The following is a 23,066-nucleotide window of genomic DNA, read 5'->3' on the forward strand; positions in this document are numbered from 1 at the left end:
TTGCAACAAAATTTACTAATCACAGATGCCTTAATGTATGATCCTTGTTATTTTTGCAAGAAACTGCATGAATTCAACTCCTCTCTACTTGGTCTTAAACATTTATATCAATCAAACTAATTTTTGGCATTCTTGTTTAATCACATGTTTAGAGTCTAAAAATGTTTCTGTTTCTGGTTTTCGTACTTTTCATATTTTGCTGTCATAAAGAGCTTTACTAAATATTATTATTTGTAAAAATCTCTTTCAAACTCCTTAAGCTAGATTAGGTTCTAACAGATTTCCTTTCTGTATAAAAGCTCCTCTGACAAATTGGGTTGATTTGGTTTTCTAGCTTTTCTTACTTTATCCATCCTTTTTAATTTTATTACTTTTGCAGTAAGATTTTGTATTATGTTTCATCTTACTCTCTTACTACTTTTCACATATCTTTCACTTAATTTTACTTTCAACATACTTCCTACCTGATCAGTGAATGTTACTTACCATTACTATATTTATAGGTTTTCTGTTTCCAACTAAAATAACAATTCCATCATTGAATCTTAAAATTTTTATTTTGTGTGCTCAATGTTACTCTGGCCTTAAATTTTTCTTCAGTTATTTTATTACTTCAACCTTGTCCTAATTAAAAATCAATAGATATTATTGATATGTGATTGCTGTGTCCTTGCCCCCTTTCTGTACTATAGTTTGCCTTTATTCATCTTCTATTCTTATTGTTACTGAGTCAATCCATTTGAAGTGACCCAAGAGTGGTTGCTTGACTGATTCAAAAAAAAAATTTAACTTATCCGCTTGTTTCCTACATTTTTCAGGGCCTTAAAACTATTTTTTTTAAAAATCTTTTACCTTGAGAAAATATGATTAAATTGCTTTTTGTTTAATCATTCCAGGATCAATAGTTTTTTAGTTATGATTTTTTCCATAAATCCTTACAATCACACAGATAGGTGTGAGCACTGTAACAGAAATGGCTGCCACAAGTAAACTGCCTGAATAAAAAATTTAAAAAAATTAGTTTTAAGGTCCTGAAACATGTAGGAAACAAGTGAGTAAGTTTCAATTTTTGTTGAATTCGTCAAGCAACCAGCTTTTGTTTTATTGGGACACTTCAGATGGATTGACCTTACTCTTATAGCTTATTTCTGTAACATCTTCTCTATTTGCAGTTCTATTTTTCTGAGAATCTTGAGCTCTATTTACTATTGTACTTATCAGTTGCTAAACAGGTAGCTTATTTCTTCATTATGCTTTTTAAAATTATTCTGACGGCTAAGATTATTCCATGTACTCTTGCTTTGTCATAAACTGAATTGATTGTCATCTAGTACATGTTACACCTCTCATTATTACCCTAGGATAATTCTTTAAATTATCCTAGTTAGTAATTTATAACCATTAGATATTATAGTATGAGAGAAGCAAGTACTTCTCACACTCATCTAACATGCTTTCTTTAATACAGTAATATCTTTATTGAAATTTGCTGACTACTTCCTCAATCTCATAAAGTTTGAAAGTTAATTTTATAGTGTATAACATTCCTACTGCTAGCATACTGTATATCAATTCTGACAGTGTATTTCTATTCTTGTTGACTTATTACTAGTATTTTTTTTATTCTAAGTCGCCTCACATTCAAATTTAGTAGAAACCATCATTTGCCATCAACAGTTTATTTCTCAACATCAGCAGATAATATTTCATTTCTGATTGGACTTACATTTTACCAGGAATTAGAAGACTGGTAAACCAAAGGCTTTTTATAGCCTTTGGTTGTGATAAGCACTTTAGCCGCTAGTTTAGTTTTTTGTACAACTTCTTGAATTAAAAACAGAGTTTCTTGACAGCCTCACAGGAATCATCCCCTCTGTATATTCCCATTATATACTTATGTGTTTTCAATTCTATTTCACTATATTCTGTCTCCTGCTTGTGTCTGATGTTCTTTATCAGTCGGTAAGAATTGAACTATATATATGATTTTTGTGACAACTAAATTATTTGCACCAAATAACTAAGCTTTAGTTTTTATTTAATTAATAAATAAAAAAATGACTGAAGAATTCTTTTAACAAATAAAAAATCTGGTCATTATTGTATAGATTAGTTTATTACTTATTTTTTTCATATTTTTTAACCTTTTGTCAGAGTATGAAAAATTTTTATTGCTCTTTTGCTTATTTCAGCCCATCAAATGACTATACCACCATCAGACGACAATGAAAATTTTGGTACTGACGAGAAGAACTGTAAACACAATCCTGCTGCAAAATATTCTCAGGAACGTAAGTTAATGTCATATTAAAATCGTGGTTTAATTTATTTCTAAAATAAACTTTGTCAGCGAGTTTATGAGGATAAACAAAAACAGGATTCTAATGCAGAATCCTGTTTTTACCTTTTACCTTTTCCTGAATCACTTTTTTACCAGGTATGGTAAAAAAGTGCTGGCTGTTAACTTTAATTCAAGAATCAGAACAATACAGATACAATCGATAAGTGTGGCAAAAGAAGAATAGTACCAGTTTATACTTTTATTTATAATCAGGTTTATATAACAAGATTTTCTTTTATGTGAGTATATCTCCTTGGAAAATTTGGGTGACAATTTTTTATCAGTAATACATACAAACACATAATCGTACAGTCTATATACAGGTCTCTTGTGAGCAGTGAAAATTTTTTATAATCAAGAAATGATAAAAAAAAAAACTGTGACAAATGTTATAAATCATAGAACAGTTGTAGAAAACGAATTATGAACACAGTTTTTAGTGAATATGAATGCAAACCTTTGTGATCTGTATGAAAGAATAAATAAATAATTTAAATGTTTATTTCAAGGTACTGTTGTTAAAAGGTAAGACATGTTAAGAATAGCAGGGAATTTTAAACTAGGCTAAATTTAATGAAGAATGAGTCTACTGGATATCAATGATCAAAATACAAAATTTTAACAGGTGTACTTTATGTATACTACAGATGAAAAATTATGAAAAAAAATCACAAAAAATATTCAAAAAAGAGCTAATCTTAATTTTGGCAGCCGTACAACAGTGAATAAATAGATATCAATATTAATGGAAATATATAATTGAAAATATTTTACTTACCAATTCAAAGGTTTTAATTTTTAATAATTTTAAAGTTTCTCATGTTATTTCATGCTATCCAAAAAATTTATGATTATAATGAAAAATAAAATTCATTTAAATGTTCAAACACTCATTATTATTTTAGTTTATCCTTTTACTTTCCTATCTATATAGCAGCTATTGCTATATGGAAAGTATGGCGATTGGTCAAAATTGGGCATATCCGGTTTTCACCAAATCTTGACGAAGTGACCTCTAAGGATCCCAGAAAACCAAAAAATTGCATAAAAATTTCTGCAAATGTGCGTATGTATGTATGTTGGCGCGTAAATCGTCTTACATTTCCAGAACTTCTTTTTTTTCTGTTTAGCCTCCGGTAACTACCATTTAGATAATACTTCAGAGGATGAATGAGGATGATATGTATGAGTGTAAATAAAGTGTAGTCTTGTACATTCTCAGTTCAACCATTTCTGAGATGTGTGGTTAATTGAAACCCAACCACCAAAGAACACCGGTATCCACGATCTAGTATTCAAATCCGTGCAAAAATAACTGGCTTTACTAGGACAGAACGCTGGAACTCTCGACTTCCAAATCAGCTGATTTGGGAAGACGCGTCACCACTAGACCAACCCGGTGGGTTACATTTCCAGAACTACTTGACCGATTTTCACCAAACTTGGCTATAATATTTCTATAGTAAGGGCACTGATGCTATTAAATTTTCAATTCAGATGGTCAGGGGGTGGGAAGATACAGGGGAAAACAAAATCTTCTCCAGATTTTGCATAATTAAGGTTATATTTTTTAAAAATAATTTTGTGAATATTAATATAAACTTTTGTAAAACTTTTTGCTAAATTTCACCTCATCCCCTAAAAATGGATTTAATTTTGAACAGTATAAAGAAGGCAGTATAAGGGGTTATCTTCGTTACATTTTTTTAAAAATATTTTTGTAAACGATTATAAAAAAAAAACATCTTTTGTGTAACATTTTTTTGTTAACTTACCCCCACTCTAAGAAATAGTAATAAATAATCTTGAAACATTGTAGAAGGCAGTACAGTGCATCTTTTTCGTTGCAGTTTTTTCTATTAGCATCTCGTTGGATCCACAAAAGTGTTCCCCATCAAAGTGGGATCTTAAATCAGCCACCCCCGCTTACACACCCCACATCCCACTTAACAACCAGACTACTACTGTAGTTGTCTGTGCTATGTTGTGATGTCACAGGTGAGCGGTAGAATTAAATAATGAATAATATTTAAAGTTTAAAAATTTATTTGAACTGACTGTTAGTGCCACCACACCTGCACGAATGAGATAGGGTATGCATGCGTGCTTTAGTTAGAATCATTGAATTAAATAAACAAAAAATATTGTATTTAAATAAAATGATAAATATTTTAAATTAAGTTATATATCTAAGCTGTGCATCAGAAAAAAGCCACTTGTTGGGAAGGTCCTACTACCGTGTTGTCAGCTTTTTTTTTATTTATCTCCAGCTCTGGCAAGTAATACCAATATGCTGATAGTGAAAAATCTGCCAGTACATTTAAATAAAGTGAAAAATCCAGCCATTTACAAAAGAAATTCTTATCTTGATTGAGCACTGAAATATAGCGGATGGATGAAAAAGAATATTTAATGAAAAATTAAAAATTAAAAGTTATACAAATGTGTATGTGTTTTATATATATTTATGTATTTAAAATATTTCAATTGTAAAATTAATTTTTCATTCTATACAAATTTATAAAATTCTTATTTTGCTAATATGTACTACAGATGAGCCAGAAGTATGGCTGCTCATTTAACCACATCATGTTATGGACAGTACTGTGAGATATTACCACTGGAAAGTCAGTTCTTCAGATTAAAGAATTATATCAACCACATTCACTTTATTGTCTCAAAATGTTCACCATTTACATCAAGCATATTTGGCAACACTTAGGAAAGTCATTCATTGCCACAGTGGCATAGTGAGGAGTTGTACTGTCCTGATGGAATAAGCTATGTATTCATTACTTCATATCAGTAATACCACAAGTTCACAAAGGATTTCAATATGATTAGCATTTACAGTAGTCTCCTCCAAGATTTGTATTCTTAACAATCCTTCCCAACCAACCATTACCTAAATTGTGACCAGTCACATTTTGAACGTGTCTCTTCAATAACTTGAGGATTCTCTGTCCATAATAATGATAGTTTTATCAATTAACGCTCGCATTCATGTGGAATATGGTTTCATCAGCAATTTACAAAACTAGTGCTGTCATTTTCACATTCTTTTAAAACAAATTCACATAGTTCCAACTGCCTGTCAGTCATCCTCTTTCAGTTTGTGGACCGATTTGGTTTGAAGGGATAGTAGTTCTCACATCTCAAAAGATAAGGAGCTCACTTGACTGACTAATGAACTTGAGGAGTTGATTTCTGTGGGATATTGGTGAATGCTTACACAATTCTTTCTGAAGTTGCTGGGTCACTGCTACTGCAGACTCTTTCAGGAGGTTTTCTTTTTTAGAAATTTCTCTGTTGTAAGCACAGTCATTTTTTCCACTTTCCCTTAGTCAGTGGCAAAAATGTTATATTAAAACCACATCTAATGGCCTCATCATCTCGCAGTCATTCTAGTATGCAGTTCAGCTTGTTGCTACATGTTCATTGCTATCTTGGCTAATATCATAAGCTCAGGCAAATAAGTGTTAACTGAAATGAAAAAACAAATTTTCAAGTTTAAATACACCATTTCCCATTACAGTGTATAGCAACACGCTTTACTCCAAATGTGTAACCATATTTCTGATTCACATGTATGTTGACAAATTTACCCGAGCTTCATATAATATGTTCCTTTAAATCATATTTATATGATAAATTCATTATATAAGTTAACATGTTTTATTCAAGTAGAATAAAACATATATCGTAAACTAATCTGTTGTATTATACTTCTCAAGTAGACATAAACACTGCTGATCCTGTGAATAGTAATTCCATTAATGATAACGCTTGTATTTGAACTGCCCACAAAGCGAAATTTCTGAGTTTTATTAGATGGCAAGTTCTCGTGGGATGATCAAATTGATTTTGTTTGTAATAAAATATCAAGCTGTACTGTTTTGTCTGAACTGCCCGTCTTAATAAAATGCTAAGCTTTTCATCATTATTAAATATTTATTATGCCTACTTATATTGTCATATAAAGTATGTCATCTCTTGGGGCTTCTTCAAAAGATCAGAACAAAATTAAATATTTAACTTATACTTGGGTTTATATAAAAAATTAATGTGTGATCTTTACTAATTCTTGAAAAATAACAATATCTACCTTTTCCAAATCAAACATTGGAACTGTTTTTTATAAATCAACAAAATACTTTGCCTTACAAGTAAGGACCTGTTATGCTACTGATGCCAGTCTTAATAAATTCCCAAACCATTATCTTCCCGCCAATTTATTTAAAATACAATTAAAAAATTTTTTATGGAATCAATATTATTCTGTTGGTGAATTTTTAAATAATACGTGTTAAAAACAAAGAAAAAACATGAAGAACAAGTTTTTAAGGTGCAAAATTAGATGTTAACTTATCTTTGGGTTTATATAAAAAATGAATGTGTAATCTTTGCTAAAAGCAATAGGAACTTATTCTTAAAAAATAACAATATCTATCTTTACCAAACCTGTTATCTACCTTTATGTGTAACCCGTTCAACGTGGACATAAATATGTGCTCAAAATAGTTTTCAATATCTGAATTATGAATTATTTCCTAGTAATTTCTTTATATTTAATGTATTTACCTTAACACTATTTCATGAGTTTGTATTTAAATAACTAATTTGGACTTTAAACAGATCTATTTTTTATCTTATTATTTGTCTGTATATTTATAATTTATATTGACATGATCTATATAATGTATTTTTATGTTCCAATTGGAATGAATATTTATTAATTTATGAGAACTTATATCAAAAAGAATTATTGTAAATGAAGAAAAATACTGGACTATGTTGCACAGTGTAAATTAAACATTAAATCTTAGTTTCAATTATAAAGAAATGGGAAAAAAGTATTTTATGTAATAAAAAATTATTGCATTTTTATAACATTTGTGTAATATTTTATTATTTGAATGTATAAACAAATACGAACAGTTTATGTAATACTGCAGAGTGTAAATCTTGTGACATAATTAAGGTCATATGGAAAATTTCTTGCCATAGCTAATTTTAATTAAGCTGTGTAATTTTAAAACTAAAGAAATTGCACGATTAAAGTAAACATAAAGCTATAAGAGGAATATTTATTATAGACAAAAATAATATTTTTTTATAAAAAAAGATTTGTAATTCTTGTGTATCAGTAATTGATAACCTCTCATTATTATTAATTGCATATTTTATTACGATTTTTCAGTTTGTAAAACTGTAAACATTTTTAAGTTTTTAAATTATCTTTTCTTTATAGGGTTATTGAAGAATATTTCTAGCAGCGTTTGGCTAAATTGGAAACTTTCTATAGCCTTTCTTTTACTTTCTCTACATAGAATCTGGTCGAAGTCTGTCTATTGCTAGTATGAAGAATTTACATAAAATGCAGCATAAAAAGACAGTGATATACAGTTTTAACTTGCATCTAAATTTTTTTTTATTAATTTCAACATTTTGAAAAACTGATAAAAGTTTATCTATTTTCAGTATTAAAAACAAAACTAAATAAAAATACAAATTGCTTAGTCATAAGATACAACTCCATTATTATACTTTTAGTATAATTTTATATAAGTAAAATAATTAAATTGCTAATTAATGCTGTACAGTAATGAACTGAAAATGTTCTGTGTTTTTTATTAAAAACAATGCTATAAAATCTACTTACTATAGGCACATAAAAAACAACATACAATTAAAAAAAAAACTTTTTTACTGTACCGATTGTACAATAAAACCAAAAATAGTGATAATGAAATTGAAAAATATCAATTTTTTTTAAAGCTCACCTGTGTGTTTAAAAAACACAGATTAAGATGTTTTGGTTATTGATGTATGTTATGTAATAAATGTATAAAAAATAAACTCTTGCTTCTTTGCTGATAATACATTTTAAAAATGTTATGATGTGCTAATAGTCTTATCAGGATTATGAATTCAAGTGTGCTCATGGTGTGTTCTGTATTACACAATGGAATATTTTTAAAATAAGCCATAATATATAGAATACATTATCTTATGTTACTGGGTTACATCCCAATACTGGAAAATTGGGCCAGCTTTGTGATGTAGTAGGAAATATGATGTGTGTTCAACAAGTAACAAGAATTTTGAAATTTTGCCGTTTGTATTAGTCCGATTCTTGGGATTTTTTCGTTGTTGTATTGGAAAACATGTCTGAAAAGTATCTGTACATTTTTAGCCATATTGGATGTTTAGTCTGTTGTCAGGTGTCAAATGATACAAGTTTTGGTACAATCTGTGATTTTTATTTGTACAAATAATGGATCAGAGAATTTGTATTAAATTTTGTTATAAGAATGGAATAAAGCGTAGCATATTTTAAAAATGTTAAATATTGCTTTTGGTGAATCTGCTGTGAGTAAAGCAAGGGTTTACGAGTATTATAAGGGTTTCCAAGAAGGTCGTGAAGATGTTGAAGATGATGAGCACCTCGGACACTCCAGCACATCAACAACTGATGAAAATATGGAAAAAGTGAAAGAAATGATTATGAATGATCGTCGAATCACAATCAGAGAAGTCGCTGATGATTTTGGGATATCAATTGGCTCATGCAATGAAATTTTTTTGGATGTTTTGGGTATAAAATGTGTGACAGTAAAATTGTTGAATTTTGAACAAAAACAGCGGCGAATGGAGGTTGTTCAGGAGTCACTAATTGAATTGAAGGGTTTACGGATATGATGTCAAAACTAGAGCTCAATCAGCCCAGTGGAGGCATTCTGGATCACCAAGACCAAAAAAAGCTTGACAAGTACGGTCGAATGTGAAGGTTATGCTCATTGTGTTCTTCGATTTTAACGGCATAGTGCATCATGAGTTCTTGCCACAAGTTCAGATGATCAATAAGGAGTATTACCTACAAGTTGAACGCTGTTTGTGTGAAACAATCTGAAAAAACACACAGATTTGTGGCGAAACAATTCATGGCTTTTGCACCACAATAATGCACCTACTCACACTTCATTGCTTGTTTGTCAGTTTTTAGCAAAGACAATACTGTAATGATACCCCAGTTGTCATATTCACCAGAAATGGCCCTGTGTGACTTTTTTCTATTCCTAAAAATAAAGAGAACCTTAAAGGGCCGTTGTTTTACAAGCATAGATGAGATTAAAAGCGAATCGCTGAATGAGCTATACAATATTCCAAAAATCAAGTTCCAGAAATGTTTTGAAAAAAGCGCTGGCATAAGTGTATAATATGTAATTGGGACTATTTTGAAGGGGATAACATTAATGTAGACGAATAAATAAAATTTTTTCCAAAAAACAAAAATTCTCGTTACTTCTTGAATACACCTCATACAATTTCATCTCGATTGAATTTATACTAAAGTAATTATTTGTTTGTTTGATTTTAGTTAATACAAAGGCACAATTGGTTAGTGTTGATGGCGATCTGAAAGAAAGGGCATGTGATTCTCTTGTGATGTGTATTGTTACTACTTTGAACCAGGGCCTGAGAAATGGTGGTGGAATCGGTGATATTCTTCGTGCACCTAGTAGTAAGGTCATTATTATAATTTACTTTCAAGTTTATTATTATTTTCATTGTTAAAATCTTAATAACTATTTTTTTGTTTATAAGTTATATTGTCTTTATTGATATTTTTCTGAGTTCCTGTTACTTTTCTTACAAGCATCATTATAAGAATGTAATTTTAAATGATTTAAATAAGCTGTCTGGAATTTCTACGCGGCAAGTTTAAAGTTATCGAAGTAGACTTGTGTAAACTGGAGCGCCTAATTAGAGTAAAGTGAATCCTTGGGAAAATAAAATATTTTTATTTTGGCGTATAATTTAAGAAACTGAAGAGTCCCAAACACCAGATCATAATGATTTCTTTTTATTAAGGGTTAAAGAGTAAAAAAATAGGCTTTCTATGAATAACTAAAAAAAACTATAAATTCATGTACTTTTTCTTCTAAAAACTAAATCAAATTCCCCCAAAAACAGAATTTATTATTTTATTGTTGGTGGTGTATGTTATCTTTAAATTATAGGCTTTATATATTTTATCAAAATATTTATTAAACGGGTTAAATTCTATTTTTATATAAGAGTTTTCTAAGTCATTATGTATAATTTTATGTTGTCTTTTATATATATTTTATTTTTAATTTAAAAAAATATTAAACCATTTAACCATTGACTCTGTTATTCTATGATCAAATACTTTAGTCCAATTGCAACACTTCACATTTTGTTAGACTGAATAAGTTGTTAATATTCTCTGTTTCATATTTTAAAATTTGAGACAGCTGTGCAGCAATACACTGGACGTATAACCTGAATTGGTGACATCACAATTAAACAAATAACCGAGTTCATTAGAGTTCGAAGATTGAGTTTTGTTTTAAAAGGTTTCATTTTGTTTGTTTCATATAAAAAAATGCTGATTTTTTTATGGTTTATTTTTTGTGATTTTTTTCAAAACATGATGTGGTTTGTGTATGCAGAATCTCAGCAGAATTAAATAACCTACACTTAGTGAAAGACATAAATGTCTTTAAGTTTGTTAAGCATGGCACAAATGGTATATAATATTATTGATATATAAATAAATGAAATTCAACCTTACCAACAATTCATCCGCATTCTCTTTCTAGCACTTTCGGTCATTGGACCATCCCAGGAAAAGTTATCCTTTAATTTCAGTTCATTAAAATTAATTACATAGAATATAAATTTATAAAATGTTAACAGTAGTAGTTGTTCAAAATATCTAATATTTTAATAAAATTATCAGGATTCCAGTTGTGTGTATTTTGTAATATGTGTCTGGTATAATCTGATTTATCCAAGTATCCTTTCTTTATATTATTAATATGTCCTTTGGCTCTAATAGAAAAAGAACTGTTGGTCATACCTATATATTCTAAATGGCAGTCTTCACATTTCAGACTACAGACTCCTTGTTTATCTAAGATATTTATATTTTTTGAGTTTGCTATTTTAGTATGATTGTTAATGTTATAAAATTTATTATTTTATTGTTGGTGGTTATGTTATCTTTAAATTATAGGCTTTATATATTTTATCAAAATATTTATAAAATGGGTTAAATTCTATTTTTATATAAGACTTTTCTAAGTCATTATGTGATAATTTTATGTTGTCTTTTATATATATTTTATTTTTAATTTTAAAATATAATTTATTGATCAGAATTTAATTCTGATTTAGAATATAATTTATTGTAACCATTTAATATTGCTATATTCTTTATAATGTTTATTTCAGAATTTAGTTTTAAATTGTTGTGTCCGAGATATTTAATAGCTCTTTAGATTAAATAATTAAAAGCTGTCATTTTTGACTCCATGGATGATATGAATTAGCTTGTATTATAGTGTTATGTTGTGTTAGTTTACTATATACGTATATCGATTTCTAAAGTATTATTATTAAAATTTTTTTGAATGATCATATCAAAATTAATACTATTATTGTTAATTTTATGATTTATTGTGAAATTGATATTGTGATTTATTGCATTAATTTTACTAAAAAGTATATTTATGTCATTATCTGTATTTTGATTAAAAATAATTAAAATATCATCAACGTATCTTTTATATAAAAGAATTTGGTGATATTTAAAAATGTTAGGTAAAAATGTATTTTCAAACTAATCCATGTAAGATAATAGGTTATATATAATGTTTATAGTTTCTTTTGTATCAGTATTAGTGTACATATCTTTTATGTCCAGGATTATGAGTCTAGTTGATCTATTTATTTTAATTTTATTAATGATATTTATTAATTTATAACTATTTTTTAGGTTATATTTATTATTTAAATTATTGTTTTCCTTCAATTTTTTAGCTAGAAATTTGCTCAGTTGATATGTGGGAGAATTGATGAAATTTATGTGTACATATTGGGAAACCTTCTTTTTGTATTTTGGATGAGGCTACAAATATGGGGGCATAAGCATTGATTAAGTTAAATTTTTGTTTATTATGGGTATCCCTAAAAATGCATTTGCATTTATTAATTTTAGATATGTCTTTTTTAATTTTTGTGGTAGGATCCTTTATTTCTTTAAAATTATTATCATTTGCGAACTGATTTGTTTTTTCAATATATAGCTCATTATGAATTATGACAGGAGTATTTGTTTTATCAGATTTTATTATGAAGGAATTGTTATTTTTTAGTTATATTTTTATAAATATTAAAATTATTGTGTTTATACTTATATCCCGAATGTTTGTTATTTTTAATGTTGTTTATGATTTGGACTTTATTGTTTATTGTTGTTTTGATTTTATGTTGTTTATTGATTTCTGATTTTATTTTTATTATCTTTATTATTGATTTTGAAAATATTATTTTCAATTTCTATTATAGTTTGTTTGATGATTTTATTTTTATTTATCGGAAATAACATTATTAATACAATAAAGATTAATTTCAATGAAGAAGAATTAAATGTTTTAAAAAACACACATAAATGTAATCTACCTACTATAAATAATTTAAGCCATTTTATAAATATTTTGATAAAATATATAAAGCCTATAATCTTTTTTTTTCCCCTTGCCAGTGAGGATGGACCAGCATTATGCATTGCGCTTCCTCAATAGTTGCCATGCCACTAACCTCGTGGGACTTCGCAGGATCTGGTGATGCTGTGCCCTACGGAGGTTGCTCACCCAGTTGGCCGGGACTCAGTCTTTTATGTAACCATTGCCTCTAACTGTACTCCCTCCCCAAGGAAAGGATCCTGTCAGGTCTTGGTCTTTTATTTTCCCGTGAAATCAGGGGGTACTTGGTTAGTTATCAACGGCGGCCCACCTCAGCAAACCACCCTATCATGAGCAGGGCTGCCCCTGTGAATCCCTACTTCCAGACTACACCCCGTCTCATTCCCTGAGTCACATTTTTTTTTGGCCTTTATAATCCTCTTGACCATGGTAACAACAGTATCCCATTCATGTTTACCCCATAACATGAACTCAATTGTATGCTCTGGAGTCAATCTACATACTCCAAGAGCTTGCCTTACTTCATCCCATCTGTAGCACAAGTATATTTATGTACATGTAGCACATGTACATAAATATACATAATATATATAATAATATATACATAATATACATAATATATATGTATAAGTATAGAATGTTCAACACTATCAATGCCATTACAATAGCGACATTCAGATGTTGTTCTTCTGCCGAACTGGTGGAGGTAGGCTCCAAACTTTCTGTGACTAATTAACAGCTGTCTAGAGATGGAAACCTACCTCCCTGTGATGCCTGTTAACCACATACCGACTTGGAGGATAAGTCTTTTAGTCCAGTGACCTGTTCTTGACATGTCTCACTGTGTTTGCCATTCTTCCAACATCTGTCTGCAGGCTTCACTTCTTGGTACACTGCCATGTACTCTTTTTTCTTTTCTTTTATTTCTTTCACTTTTACAGAATTAATAATTAATGGAGTAATCCTAATACTAATTATAATATTACTTAACTTAATCTTACTTAATTTAACATTGTTTTATAATACAATTTAATATTTATTACTTAACTTAACTTAATTATACTTAATTTATATTATTTGTAAAAGATGAAAGATTAGGTGTCCACAAGGGTCTTGCCCATTTTGTGGCACCATCCCTTTTCTATTAATCTTTTTAGTTTGAGTAAGGGGAAAAGTAAACAGTTTTATCTTATATGGGAGGATTAGTTTTGGCTCAATTCATGATTTACTCTGGTGGAAACTTATCTTTTCTGCAGTTAAGTATAGAGAAGATCAATCGTCGCCAAATATTTATGTTTACTAATAAACCTTTCATCCAGTGCTACCCGTTAAGTTATATATGTAAAAAATCTATTACTATGTTAAGACCAATAGTATAAAGCATTATATATGTAATCATAAATCATGTAATTACATGGAACGTACTTTCAGCGTCATCAATATTAATTAGCCATTGTCTTAGTAGCTTTAAGAAAGTGTTTAGGTTCCTACTGGTCTTTATATGATTAGGAAGTATGTTATACAATCTAGGAGCAGTACTTGAAAAGAACTTCATATAACTCGTTTTATTTGCTCTGGGGACATATACATTCCTTTTACTTCTAAGTTCGTACTCGGTTATCATACTATCTCTATAACCACTTCTGATAAAGAAAATTTTCATTACTTTATAAACATATAAATAACATAGCGGTAATATAGACAATTCCCTAAATATTGGCAAAGAATTATCTGTAGTTCTTTTTTTACTTATCATTCTAACGAATCTTTTTTGGATTTTGATTATGGAATCTAAATTTGTAACATAAGTTCCTCCCCAACAGCTGATGCCATAGTCTAGTTGACTATGCACAATAGCAAAATAAAGTTTTCTCATCGTTATTTTTGGGGATAGTTTGTTTAAAAAATAAAATATCCTAAGATAGCTTAAAAGTTTTTGCTTTAATAGCACAATATGATTCTTCCAGGTTAGACCACTATCTAACACAATGCCCAAGTATTTACAAATATCACGTTGTTCGATCTCACTACATTCTAAACAGTCGGATTTATTTATCACACTTTTTTACATTTATATTTTATTGTAAGTGGCAATTTTTTTTTCCCCTTTAAGCAGAAGTTGATATACAAAGTTTTTTCAACGCTCAAGATCATATAATGATTTGAAAAGCATAACCGCAGTGCGTCTAAATCTGATTGCATGTCCTCAGCCACTTCTATCCAGGTGTTGCGGACATAACACAAGGCAGTATCATCTGCAAACGTATATACATTACCTTTAAGCGGTGCCGAACAGACACTATTTACATATATTATGAATAGTATGGCTCCCAATACGGATCCTTGTGGGACTCCATATTGTACCCCAGCAAAGTTACTTAAACACCCTTTTATTCTTACGCACTGTCGCCTGTTGATCAAATAGCTCTCAAACCAATCAAATGAAACACCTCTAATACCACTCATCCACAGAATGCGTAGAAGGACATTGTGGTCTACATAATCAAAAGCTTTTGTTATGTCTAAAAATAGACCGCTCACACATTTCTTATCATTTATGCCCTGAAATACTTGGATAGTAAAATTTAAGAACGCCTTTTCAGTATTGCTCCCAGCCATAAATCCATATTGGTTTTTACTAAAAAAAGAAGTTTTATTGAGGTACGATATTAATCTGTTCTTCATACGTTTCTCATAGATTTTAGAGAAGATAGAGAGTAGAGATATTGGTCTATATTGAGTAACAGAGTTTTTATCTCCTTTTTTAAAGACAGGTATTACTACTGCTTTTTTTAAAGCGTCCGGGAATTTTCCAGATTGGAGGCTTATATTTACAAGAAAGGTTAAGACATGTGATATATGATCTACCGCTAATTTAACAATTTTTGAGCTTATTCCATCGATACCAGGGGATTTATTGTTTTTGAGATTTTTGATAATATTTTCAATCTCAGCATTAAGGACAGGCTCAACAAACATTAATGACACTTCACATTTTATACTTGCCAGATCATTATTTGTATCATTACAACTTTCATTTAATTGTTTACGTAAGTCACTTACAACATTTATGAAATAATCGTTAAATATGTTAGCTACTTTAAATGGTTCAAAGATATTTTTATTATTTCCATTATTTAGTTCAATAACTTTATCTTTTCTTTTTTGACTGGTTAAGGAATTAATTACTTCCCACTCCTTTTTAGAATTTCCTTTACATCTGTCAAAGATGTTATCATAGTAATTTTGTTTAGCCGATGTAATCTTAATTTTAAGTTTATTCCTATATGTTTTATAATGTTTAATTAAATGTACGTTATTAGGGTGCGCTTTTGTTTTTTTGTATAATGAATTGCATATTGATATCATTTCACACAGTTTATCTGTTATCCATGGTTTTAATTTTTTGAATTGCTTACCATGTATGACTAATTGAGTTTTAGATTCGTTTATAATTTCAGTAAATTTTCTTATGAAAATATCAAAAGCTGCTGACGCATCGTTATGTATATAAACATCACGCCAGTCTACTTTAGCGATAAGGGAAATGAATTTATGATAATCAATTTTAACAGCATTCATATTATTCTCATTTTTAATAATATTGGAATGTGACACATTACAGATATGCGATATCCCGACGCCTATAAGACTATGATTTGTTATCTGCAAATGACTCACAGTTGAAACTATTTCATAATTATTTTTATTTTCTATTCTTGACAATAATTGATCAATGCATGTTCCACTTGTAAGTCGTGTGGGTTCATTGACTAATGATTCAAATCCATGGCAGTTATAAATAGTTTTATATTCATCTATTAAGTGGGATTTGGAAAGTAGGTTTAAGTTAAAGTCACCGATTATTATGCAGTTATTAGAATTAATTTTAGACAGCACATCATTAAATTCATTTAAGAAGTGCCTCTTATCCTTACTATGTAACCTATATAGCGCAAGTATTGTACATTCAATACCATTGTGCACTAGGTCAATAAGAATTGCATCAGATGCAGACAGAGATAAAGAAACTCTTCGGTAGTTCAATTTAGAATTGATATAAACAATTATTCCACCTAATCTATAACCTTCATTGCAATTAGCTATCATATCATAATTTTTTATTTTGTATAAAGATACTTCATTTGACATCCAAATTTCCGATAAAACAATTAAATCTGGCATGTTTATAAATTTAGATAAATTAACTAATAATTCATCAAAGTTCTTTCTTAGACTACTAATGTTTTGGTGCAGAATTTTAAATTCACAGTTCATTAATTTATTTAAATTGGTAGAGATCATTGCAAATAAAAATTTATTTTAACATAAATGAGTGTGCTTATGGTAATTTGTTTAAGTCCTCTTCATTCATAATCTGCACAACTTTGTCTTTTTCATTCTTCCGCATAAGTATTTTCCTATCTCGTAGCCAGATGTACTTGTAACCTTTAGACTTTTTTGCCTGCTGAGCGAGCACATATAGCCGTCTCCTTGGTGGACAGAGCGACTAATTTATGTACACCGGAGTATCAGTTGTAAATCCCATATTTAATGTAGTGATAGATTTTTTATCTCATTTCTTATTCATGAAATTTTCCTTATCCTGCCTTCTGACGAACTTGACAATGATTCCGTCGGACATATTATTTTTCCCTGGCAATCTGTGACAAGCATCAATCATCTCATCCGTAATTTGGAAACCAATTACGTCTCCCACGTTTTTAATTGTATCAACAACATCTTTTTTGGGGATACCATGAATTTCTATCATACTTTTACGACTATATTTCTCCGCATCCTCAAGTCTGAACTCAAGCTGTTTAACTTGTTGACGGAGATTATGGTTTTCAGCTGTCAAATTCTCAATTTTTTGAACATACTCTCTAATTTTAGTGTCTGGTTAGCAATTATTTTTGAGTTATCATCAATCTTTTTGTGTAGAAGGTCTGATGATTCATTCATATCACTTATCATACGTTTCTGGGCTCTCTTTAATTCATTTATAGCGGACATCACGTCATCAGGTGTAAAGTTGTTTCTTTGTACAGCAGTTTCTAGTTGAAGATCTTTTCTTTTGCTTAAGGCGCAATGTTCCCATCTCCAAATTTCATTATTGAATATCAACAATTCAATGTCATCTTTGCTCATATTTTTACAGCTTGCATAAAATAATGTCTTGCAGTCAGTGCAAGCTATTTCACTATGTTTAGTGGTTATATTTTTATTACAAACTCCACATTTAGGCATGATGTTGACGTAAACAGCAATGTATGAAGAATAATAAATCGATAATAAATTTTGAATAATAGACGGCGTATAGATCCTCTGTTGATATGTATTCACATCGAACGCAAAGTTAAGTTTCCCTAAAAATACTGTTCCGTTTCATTATACAATTACCATCAATCACTACCGCGAAAATAAGACTCCGCATTTCACCACTTATCAAACACCAACACGCTAATCGCTCCCAATGTTTACTCCTCAAGCTCTGAATTAATACTCTCCTCAACATGAGGACACGGAGGCCCATAAGGGGCACCCCACTATCACTTCAACAGCGTTTTTTAGCATGCTTTGTATATGGACACAATATGTATGTTCACTCACCGCTGCACTGCTGCTACTCGCTCAAGTTTCCTTTTCTTTCGAAAGCATTGGCCCAAGTCGGGATCGTATAATATACTATCGACATCACAACCGTTAATATTAACCTCCTCCCTTGACGAACGTGGTCCCTGATGGAAATGATGGGTGGATTATCACCCATCATCTCCAGTGCCGCCCATAGTCTTTCAGTGATCAACCGTTCAAACAATTTTCTGATTGTGTTCAATAAGCATTTGGGCCTATATGAGACCCTGTCTTGATCTGTGCAGGCTTCTTTCCAGCAATCTGGAAAATATGTAGTGTTTCTGTCAAACATGTTCGAGACCTCATTGGCCACATCTCTGGCCTCACGCTCCGTGGCCTTCAAGTGGGGGGTTCTGGCATATCCTGGCTGGGTACATTCAACCACAAACTCTAGCAGTGCTTGTAAACTGCTAAAGATTGCCTGTAGCACCCTCTCTTGTGTGTTGATAAAGTTTTTCAATCCATTACCATGATTTTGTATCAGTGAAAAAGCAACTTCCAGTCAGTTGGATAGATCTTTCAGATTTTCCAGAGGAGGGTCTTCCTCTTCCATAGACCACTGCTTTGCTCTTTTTCTTCCTTTGTCTTTTTTACCAGGTTTGTGTTCATCCGGCCCAGCCGAAGTTGCAGGGAGTGATTCTTCCTCCTCCATCACATTTTTTTGTTCCAGCAGTCACCAGTGAAGTTTTAAAAATTGTTCACTATTATCAGAGTAATTATTTCAAATTCCTCGTTCCCTGTTACCCCACACGTTGGGGCTCAGTGTTCAAAACAAAAAGGGGGGCAAGGGGGTTTTTTGGGAAGGGGTAGTTAAAGTGTATGAAGTAGGAAAAAATTGAGGGGGTTCAGGATATTTATCCCCTAAAAATCAAGTCAAAAAATGTTCGATGAGGGTGTCAGTGGGTAGGGAAGGACCCGGGATGAATAGATTCAGGGGGGGGGGGTCTAGGAAGTATGGGAAGGAAGTTATTAAGAAAAAACTGTTCCCCCTTATAAGACTGTCAAAGGTTTTAGAAAAATATACATTATCACTAGAGCAATAGAAGAATAATTTCCTAAGTCCGTGTTTATTCTATCCAGTTGTCTGTCTAGTCTTGTAACTTGAACAGTCATTCAAATGTAGTCCTTATTGCCAATGGCAATAAAAAAAAAGTTGTCCATTATCCATTAATCATAATTTTCTTTAAAACATGTCAACAGATATTTCTACCAACTGTTCCAATAGTCCAAACCAGAAAAACACATTGAAAACCAACGAAAAACTCAAAAAATGTGGTGCAAGTCAAGTCTGCTCTATATGAGTGTTCTTACTCAACTAAAGCCAATAATCTAAAGACAACATACACCACCAACAGTAAAATAATAAATTTTATAAATAATAACAATCATACTAAAATAGCAAACTCAAAAAATATAAATATCTTAGATAAACAAGGAGTCCATAGTCTGAATATGAAGACTGCTATTTAGAATATATAGGTATGACCAACCGTTCTTTTTCTGTTAGAGCCAAAGAGTATATTAACAATATAAAGAAAAGCTACTTGGATAAATCAAATTGTGCTACATACATATTACAAAATAAACACAACTACAATCCCGATAATTTTATTAAAATATTAGATATTTCAAACTACTTATATAAAACGAGTATCCTCAAAAAATTCAATATATTCTATTATAACAATAAATTAATCAGTGAACAGACCAAATTCGAGGACAATATTTTATTCAAACAAATAATTAATAATTACCAATATACCTAAAATGCCTCCATCGAACCACTAATATTCATAACAACTGCGACCTTCTTACATAACAGACATGACTAACTTTATACTGTGATGACCAGTTATTGCGATTTTAACATTTTATAAATTTACATTCTACATAATTTAATTTTATTGATCTGAAATTGAAGAATAACCTTTCCTGAGGATGGTTGAATGACCGAAAGTGCTATAAAAGAGACTGCGGACGAATTGTTGATAAGGTTGGATTTAATTTATTTATATATATATATAAATCTCTATGTAGGATATGCTGTTACATAGTAATCAAGCACAGTAACTGTTTGATTATAAATATTGTGTAAATTATATATATATATATAAAAGTTTTAGTTCTTGTCAAATGATATCTGGTTAATTCTGTTTTAGGAACCATTATTTGTAGCTAGAGTTGTATATGATCTACTATTCTTCTTTATCGTAATTATTATTGTTCTCAATCTCATTTTTGGTGTCATTATTGATACATTCGCTGACCTCAGGAGTGAAAAACAACAAAAGGAACTAATATTGAAGAATACATGCTTTATTTGCGGTAAGTGGTTGGTTTTTTAATTTCCTTCAATTTTTTACTTGCTTTTTTGTTCCTTTTTTCTGAAACTGATTTATTGTTTGTTACTTATTACATTGATAGACAAAAAAAAATTTTTTATTTTTCTCTAAGTGTGATACTATTTCTTGAATTGCTTTTTTGTATATATTACAGATCTGTAAATACAATTTTTCTATCGCCCCTAATTTTAAATAAATTATGCTTCAAATAAAATTAAGAGAAAATATAGTTAAAATTTGTATTTTTGCATGGCCTTATCTGTGTTAGAATGATTTTGCTGATGCTTTTCTTTTATAAATAGTCTCAGGCACATCCCGAATTAATGTCCAACAATAATTAGCTGGCATGTTAGTATTCCATTTCCTTTTATAGCGGCTTTCCATCACCTAAATGTCTTGGTGGAAACGTTCACCATGTTCGTCACTTACGTCTTCGAGGTTGTCCGGGAAAAAATCCAGATGTGAGTGGAGGAAATATATTTTCAAAGACATATTACATCCCGCAGCTCTGTATGAAGTAATAAGTTGATTAACAATATCTTGGTAATTGTTGGATTTTTCTTTGCCGAGAAAAGTTTTACAAGCATCTTTAAATGAAGCCCAAGCTGCACTTTCTACATTATTTAACGTCAAGTTAAATACATTGTTGGGTAAAGTTAACAAAAAACACAGCTCGTATTTGCCAAAAGAAATTGGACTTTAATGAGAAAGAAAACAACTGAACTTAAGTGAAATCATAACCTTAAAAACTAAAAAGAAATTATGAAATTAACATAACTTAATGATACATAAGAATATCAACTGAAATCAGCATATCAGTAATAATAATATTAAATGAGATTTACAATTATATACTTAGAAAAACAAAACATCAAATAAGCATAGTATGTCTGGAAAACTATTGCCTTACTGACAAATGCTGTAATATTGAAAAAATTAGCAATGAACAAATGTCATTAACTTAGAAAAATAAATTACAGTAAATCTTGATTGGCACTGGCCTTTCCTGATTTATGAACAACAAACTTAGCATTAAATAATTCAAACATGTAATTCTAGTTTAATGTAGAAAAAGGACACAATAATATTATAGTACAAAAAGAGTTAATTACAATAATCAAATTGAAATAAATAAACATATAAATAGAGTTCCTTTACTAATAAGCTTTCTTGAAAATAAAAAATTACAAAGGAGTCCTAAAACATAACTGTACATCAGGAGTAATTTGCTTTAGGTTAATTTAAGAGAAGTATTATGAATACAGTTCATGAATAGAAAAGAATTAATCTCACCGATTAACAAGTTACAAGATTAAATAATAGAGTTAATTACAATAACAACAAATTAAAATTAATTAAGCACGTAAAATAGGTTGCAGCGGAACGATGACACAACCTTATATAAATCACCTGTCGTGACTGTACTTAAGTGAATAAATGGTTTTTAAACTAAACTTGATATTGAAAATGCATAGGGTACGATGAACTGAATGTTCCACAAATTTTTAATGATAAAATAACTGTTTAGCATAAAAAATAATGAAAATTGAACTTGCCTGTACCACACAAATATTAGTAAGAGACGAACTCGTGAATGAAGATGAATGAATACATACAGTAATCCTGGGCGTAGTCCGCAGTGGTGTATCAGGAATACGGGGGTGAGAACATGGTTTAGAGGTTGAGCAGGACGTGGCGTCTCAAAAATGTAGCAACGAGTTTGGAGAGATTCTGCATCGATGAAAATGTAATCAGCAGCTAGAGAAGATTCGGCGTCGATAGAATTGTAAGTTTGTAGTAATTGAAGCACTTTCAGCATAGACGTAATATACAGAATTTGAAGGTTAAACTTGACAAAGAAACGAGGCAAAAACAATACATAAAGATCGGTGAAATAACGAACCACTGACGGGTAGAACTAGAGATAATTTCTACAGAAATCCCGCAATGTGTATGCGAGTATGAATGCGATGAAAATATTAGCACAAAGTTGGAGAGTGAAAAGTCATAGGCGACTTTACATGGTGAAGGTCTGGTCTACTCTGACGAAAAGATGGCGTGAGTGAAAGGAGAGGGAAACCACAGCTAGGCAGTGGACAGGAGAGAGTGTGTGTAAAAAACAAGAGAAGTGTCTTAGTATTAGTATGAGAACGATTAGAGAAAACGTGTTGGAATTCGAGAACGAAGACATAACAAAAATAATTTACAAGCAAGCAGACCACTAAAGAA

The 23,066-nt window shown here is 30.3% G+C and overlaps 1 protein-coding gene across 8 annotated transcripts in view; it reads left to right on the plus strand.

The window, feature by feature from the left end:
- The window catches only part of Itpr (Inositol 1,4,5,-trisphosphate receptor), a 256,216-nt gene that overhangs the window by 215,016 nt on the left and 18,134 nt on the right, over nt 1-23,066 (plus strand). For all 8 annotated transcript variants that reach the window (XM_075362620.1, XM_075362616.1, XM_075362622.1 and 5 more), the window contains 3 exons: nt 2,193-2,291; nt 9,723-9,871; nt 20,655-20,820. In XM_075362620.1, the coding sequence (XP_075218735.1) occupies nt 2,193-2,291; nt 9,723-9,871; nt 20,655-20,820 (414 nt within the window). The remainder of the gene's footprint in view (nt 1-2,192; nt 2,292-9,722; nt 9,872-20,654; nt 20,821-23,066) is intronic.

This window comes from Lycorma delicatula, chromosome 4, assembly GCF_047948215.1.
Source record: "Lycorma delicatula isolate Av1 chromosome 4, ASM4794821v1, whole genome shotgun sequence".
Classification (NCBI taxonomy): domain Eukaryota; kingdom Metazoa; phylum Arthropoda; class Insecta; order Hemiptera; family Fulgoridae; genus Lycorma; species Lycorma delicatula.